Source organism: Belonocnema kinseyi, chromosome 6, assembly GCF_010883055.1.
Source record: "Belonocnema kinseyi isolate 2016_QV_RU_SX_M_011 chromosome 6, B_treatae_v1, whole genome shotgun sequence".
Taxonomy (NCBI): Eukaryota; Metazoa; Arthropoda; class Insecta; order Hymenoptera; family Cynipidae; genus Belonocnema; species Belonocnema kinseyi.
Window position 1 is genome coordinate 144801331 of NC_046662.1, and position 6467 is coordinate 144807797.

A 6467-nucleotide genomic window follows, 5' to 3' on the forward strand; every position below is an offset into this window, starting at 1 on the left:
GTAAACTAGCTATTACGCGTTTCAGATTTCAGCTCCCTCATCAGGTACAATCAATTAACAGCATCTTTATTAAGAGGGCGCAAGCGAAAGCGTCACGCTCGACTAGCGAGGTCGTCAGTAGGCAACCCAATGAGGGCCTATTAATAGGGTTCATATAGAATCTAGATAGTCCTTCACACGCTGAGAAAAATGAAATATTGTTTTGAAGCATAAAGTGATGTTTTTGCGCTCGGTTAAATGCATATGTTATTATTCAAAAGCATATTTTCTTGTTTCTTATTTTGTTGATTCAAATAAAATATTATTAAGTTATTTAAAAAATTGATCATGCTTTAAATTCTGAAGTGTGATGCTTTGCTTGCAATAGTACAAAAGTTGAACTGGCACATTGCCATAATCTATTACCGGGAATTTTTTATTCCAAGAAGGAAAATATTAATCCAAATGTAAAATACAATTTCTTTGCAAAAGTTAAATCTAAAGATTTGTTACACCTTTCTGTATTCTCTGATAAACTACTCCTCCTTTTCTCATATTTTTATTGACATTCAATTCTTAACCATACTCCGCACGTTATTATAAAACTAAACTAATTGATAAATTTGGCTCGAGAAGACTTATTACTAATAACTAAAGAGAAACGCAGTTTATTAAAATATTCGCAAGCGCCGAGAAGTCGAGCACCTAATCTGCATAGCTACGATGCCACGCTGAGTGCGATATCATAAATGCTTGACGGCATTTATCCGATACTTTAGAAATTATGAAAAAAGGTTTTTCAGGCTCGAACTGTTATATATGATTTTTAAACGTACTTACATGATTTCAAATTAAATCGATCTTTAAGGAAAATTCTTTTCAAATTTTTAAGGCACAAAATGTTTTTAATTTTTTCAGAAAAAAATGAAATTTTTCAAAGTCTGCATCTCGGTCATTTAAAAAATTTAAGTATAATTAAGCATAATAACATTAATGTACTTTTTTGCACTTACAGCTGTATTACCCATTTTACCTGTCGAGGGCTTTACATGGTCCCCTCAAGAAAATAATTAATTGATAGAAATTATTTTTTAAATATATCTTTATGAATAAAACTTTTTATCTAGTTGATTAAAAATATATAGTGCTTAAAAGTGAGTATATAAATAATTAAAGTCAAGTAGCGCACGACAATATCCTGTTGAGGGCCAGCAGAGGGAAAGCCTAGATGCTTCCAGATCGAAAATCTGGCTGCGGCCTCGTAAGAGCTTATATTTAGTTTAAGAGTAAAGAGGCAATTTCTACCCGGGTACCTTACGAATTAGACTAAATAGGCTAGTCGTTAACTATACTCGCGCTGACGAATTCAGGTGAATTGGGGATCGACTTTAATCCGGGAGAGTTAAACAGAATTGGCTGACACTAAAATTAATAAAATACACACGAATTGGCTCACCAAATATTTTTTCATAAATTTTCAATTTTTAAGTGTTTAAACAACTTTTTTTTCTTGGTATTCATGGAATCAAAATCTGTAAATAAATATGCTTTGCAATGTTTGAACAAAGACAAATCGTTTTTCCATTTACACTTTCCAAAAACGGCTCTATTTAAAAAGGAGTACGCGTCTTCAGAAGCAATTTTCCTTTTTTCGTAATATTTTGGTCTAATATGTGCTAATGTATCTACCTGACAATATGTTAGTTGTGTAAAAATTTGATTGTTTATAGTGCTATAATAAAAAAAATTCTCCTGGCTACAAAAGCTATTCATCAAGCATCAAACTTACAAGATATCTTCACTATCAAAGTGAGAAGTAAAAAAAAATTGACAAAAAATGTAAAGGTGGTTTTTTTGAGAAAACAATTTTTATTTTATTTTTCAAAAATACAAACCGCTGCAAAACAAAGCTAAAATTTCAAATACGGATAACTTTTTAGACAAAGTTCTGTTTGCAAATTGGAAAAATACATATCGTCTAATTTCCTCTCAAAAACAATATATTTGGCCCTCGATAGGTACTGGAATTTCAAGTGTAGGCCCCTGTCTGATTTGAAATAGATTTAGTCCTTATATTTTTTAGTTAAGGTATGAAAGTTGTTGTTAAAATTTAATTTCTTTAGATTATAAAATTTTTGTTTGAAAAATTGCAAATAAAACCGTGTTCTTGGTTTCACGCAATAAGGAGATTGAATTTTCTTCATGCGTAAAATGTCACCGTGTATATTAAAAAAAAGTCAGTAAACTTTTATACTAAGAAAATTATTCATGTTTTTCTGAGCGTGCATGGCCTCTAACAAGCCCACGGGTTTTAAAGCGCTAGCTGCTTCCGTCGGACCTATACAAAAACTCACGAATTTTGTATGAAAAAATCATAATCACGATATCAGAACCTTTTGTATTCATCATTCAATAAAAAAGGATTTCAAAGTAATGCAAACTATAATATAATTTCAAATATTAAATATTACTGATTATTCTGACCTAGAAAATAGCTTACACAACAATCAGCACTATCGAGCAGCGTCTATGCCGTTGGCTGCGTGGCATTATTTCTTGTTACATACGAGTAAATATTTCTGCCAATCTTAAATGAATCAATCTGAAAGTTCTCAAAAATCTTCATTTAGTCATGAGGAAAAAAGGTTCTACTGGAAATTTTTTAACTCTGAAGTTTCCTTGATACTTTGTGTTGTCGGAACTGAAAAAACGGCTTTAACGAATGGTTTTAATTTGCAATTAAACATTATTAAACAGTATGTAACTTTCAGTTTTTTCTTCAGCGTGTAAGCATGCCAATATCATATTTAAGAATGATAAATTTTGCGGCTTTTAGAATTTCCGTCCCACGAGACGTTTGGATAATAATTTCACCCGATCTCGAGCGCTGGGCGAGTTTCTCGATCCAAGCCCGCAATTTTTGTGTCATGTGTTCTCAAGTTCAGAAGAAACAATAATATTTAATATCTTAAATTATATAATGCTTTGTAGAAGTTTTACTGACTTTTTTTACATATTCCGTATCGTTTTACGTATGAAGAGAATTCAAACATATAAAGTTTTTAGCTGCATTAAAAAAACAATGGTTCAGTTATCTCTATTCCTTCACGACATATAAATAAATAAAAAATTGAATACGTCAATATTCAATTGGCAATTATTCGCAAAGTAAGTCATATTTTGCAAAAAAAATCGGGGGTGGCATAGTACTTATAACTCTATCGAAAAACGTAGGTATCTTATTATTCCGAGAGAAATAATTTTTAGGTGGCACGTTTCACTTATTTTAACCCAAAAATTCTTTGGGGCATCGATCACTTCCAGCTGTTTCCAGTCCGAACTAAGGTTGTACACGAATTAGTTTCTTGAATCCGTAGGTTAAGTGGACTGTTTATGCAAATGAATTATTTATTCAAAGTTTTTAATTTACTAATAGTGTCTTTGTCCGATGGAACATAATTGTCTTTTAAATTAATTATTCAATCATAATCAGGGATTTAATCGGTTAATGTGTTCTTGAATTTTGTTGGAATCAGGATTATTCTTTTTAATAAACTTTTCTGTCAACGACTTAGATATAAATTATATACATTGGGACGTGGAATTAGTTACCTCGGACTTACAAATTTCGAAAGAAGATGCCGTGGCGGTATCGGGTGAGAGACAAGCCCGCGGTGTGGAGATAGGGTTGCACATCCGCGCGTGAAACACCAGCAGTGTAATGACAAAGGGGCCGTGTTCGGGTACTCATGCGCGTATATTGCGTGCTATTAGGAAGTGGTTTACACACAATTGATTGTTTACATTTGGTTTATGTTTCGAGGCCCTGGAAATATCTATAAGGCCGATTGCAGGCCATACCCGAAACCGTGATTCAGTTAAGGTTTTAGGGCAGTTTAATAATGCATTTGATACTGTTATTGAAACATTACTCTATAAATGACACTGCCTTCCAGTAGAACCACGGTTAATCACACTTATGGCCACGACCGTGAGATGGGTGATCACAGGGCACGATGAAATCACAAAGACAAACCGGCGATACCCTCGTGTGTCTTGAAGTCACGAAGCGATCCAAGGATGACAGCTTTCTGCATCCATCTCACAAGAGCCTTGTCATATTTTTGGAACGCTGGTGTACCTTTAAGGTTACGATATATAATAAATATAACAATATAATAATTATAATAATATAACCATTATTTTAGGTACAGTCGTTGAAGCTTCCTTTTAAGGTATTGATACCTCCCTCCTTACCCTTCTCCTTATCAGTGATGTCGTAGTCGACAGGAGCCGAGAACTTCTCATTGTGGACAATTGATTCTATCTCCTTCGGAGCGTTCGGCATGGCAGGGTCGCGGCCAACGTCCTAAGAGAGACAAAGATTGTCATTAAGCACTCTTAGGGCAGCATAATGCCTGTAGAGATAAATATTTTCCGCGTGGGTGGAACATGTAGATGGTATTTGTTCCAGGTACTCAGCGTGTGCATGAAACACTCTGCACCTAGCGTTGGGAACTTCTTGACATAAAATGTGATCGCGGTAAATTGACATGGAAATCGTACCGTCTTGGTACTAAAAAATGCAAGCCTCTGTACCTAACTGAAGTTCTTTTGATTTGAAAGAAGCAAAAGTTTGCTTTTTGACAAAGTATATTCTTCTACATTTCTGTAAAAGTTTCCGTGTATTTTCTGGTCAAGTAGACGTATAGTAGACGTATAATCGTGGAACAGACGAATTCGTATGCAAGGTCTCATGCACACGCAAGATCTTAAGTGTGGCTATATCAAGGGCCTATAGCTCCTTCTTCGTCCATTGCACCACCTTAAGTGATTAGGATAGAGCCGGGACGACAAGCATATTAATCGCAGATACCTTGTTCAACGCCAAAAGGTTTTTAGACCAAATATCTTGAACAAATTGCTTGCATTTTCTTCAGAAAGACTCCTTCACAGATGTTGCTTCCTGAAAGTCAATATTCTTAGGAACACTTATATCCACAAGCTCAGGATCCTCGAGAACGCTAATCATTTTTCCTTTCTTCAGATAAATTTTTTCATAATTGTCCAAGCCAGAGTCCTTACCAATATTGCCTGCGTACTGCTTTACGATATTTAAAGTACTGTGAAGTTTGATTTTGACAGAAGCATACATCTTTAGGTCAACTATATAAAATAGGGTAGTGAACTAATGCTCGTGATGATTAGTCTCGCCACAGAGGTATACAAAGAATTCTCGTAGTTCGAGGGATAGAGGCAGAAGTGTGATGCATAAAATCAGAGGGCTCATTGTGTCACCAAGAAGTTCTTAATATCATCTGGACCTGCACCGGAAAAGTACATACTTCCTCTAAGTGCTTTTGTCATCTCTTCAGCACTGATTGATGGACACTTCTCTTCAGATATCATAAGTTTGTCACATGACTCTTTGAAGTGGATGATATAATCAGTAGTTTCTTTAAGCTCCAGTGTTTTCGGGATCCTGTATGACTCTCTCAAAAAAGTCTCTACCTAGTTGGGCTTAGACGGATTTTATCTTAGACGGATCCTCTTTATCATCCTCCTTGCATCAGATAACATCCGTTTTACGTTAACAATGTGCTGCTTGATTATCAGCAGCTTTGATTTGTTCAGTGTGTGATTAAAGGTCATCAGTTCTTGGGCAAACTTTCGAAAACTTTTGGGGTACGGTATACAAAATTTTGTATACTAGGCAGTTTGATAAGTCCCTAAAAAATGAAACACGGAGACGTTTTTTTGGCCAAAGTCGGTTTTATTTTTTAACATACTCTCCTTTTAGGTCGATACAGCGAGTCCAACGATTTTCTAACTTTTTGATACCGTTCGAAAAGTACTCGATCGAAAGGTCTCCAAAATACGCCTCAGTTTCAGCTATGAGCTCCTCATTTGAGTAAAAACGCTCACCGGTGAGCCATCTCTTCAGGTTAGGGAACAAGTAATAGTCGCTGGGGGCCAGTTCTGGTGAATACGGTGGCTGAGCAACCAATTCGAAGCCGATTTCATGCAATTTTTCTTGTGCAACTAAGCATGAATGAACAGGCGCATTGTCGTGACGATAAAGCGGTTTTTTCTTCTTCAAATGCGGTCGTTTTTCGGCGATTTCAATTTTCAATCGGTCCAATAATGATGAATAGTATGCTCCGGTTATGCTTTTACCTTTTTCGAGATAGTCCACGAATATTATGCCATGTGCATCCCAAAATACGGAGGCCATAACCTTTCCGACCCATTGTTGCGTTTTTGGACGCGTCGGAGCACTTTGGCCCAGTGGAACCCACTGTTTTGCCTGTTGCGTTGACTCAGGAGTGTAGTAGTGGATCCAGGTTTCATCCATGGTTATGAATCGGCGAAAAAACTCGGTCGGTTTACGCGAAAATAATGCCAAATTCTGCTGGGAAGTTGTCGCACGAATTCGTTTTTGGTCCACTGTGAGCAAACGCGGCACCCATCGCGCGCAGAGCTTCTTC

At 36.0% G+C, this 6467-nt stretch overlaps 1 protein-coding gene across 3 annotated transcripts in view; it reads left to right on the forward strand.

Moving 5' to 3' along the window:
• The window catches only part of LOC117174959, a 65392-nt gene that overhangs the window by 14846 nt on the left and 44079 nt on the right, over positions 1-6467 (forward strand). Inside the window, exon 1 of one of the 3 annotated variants that reach the window (XM_033364429.1) lies at positions 3982-4127. The exons of 1 other annotated variant lie outside the window; for it this stretch is intronic. In XM_033364429.1, coding sequence (XP_033220320.1) covers positions 4060-4127 — 68 coding nt within the window. In that variant the 5' untranslated portion in view covers positions 3982-4059. Of the gene's footprint in view, positions 1-3981; positions 4128-6467 lie in introns of those variants that run through there. One more of the 3 variants, XM_033364430.1, reaches the window with a different exon arrangement.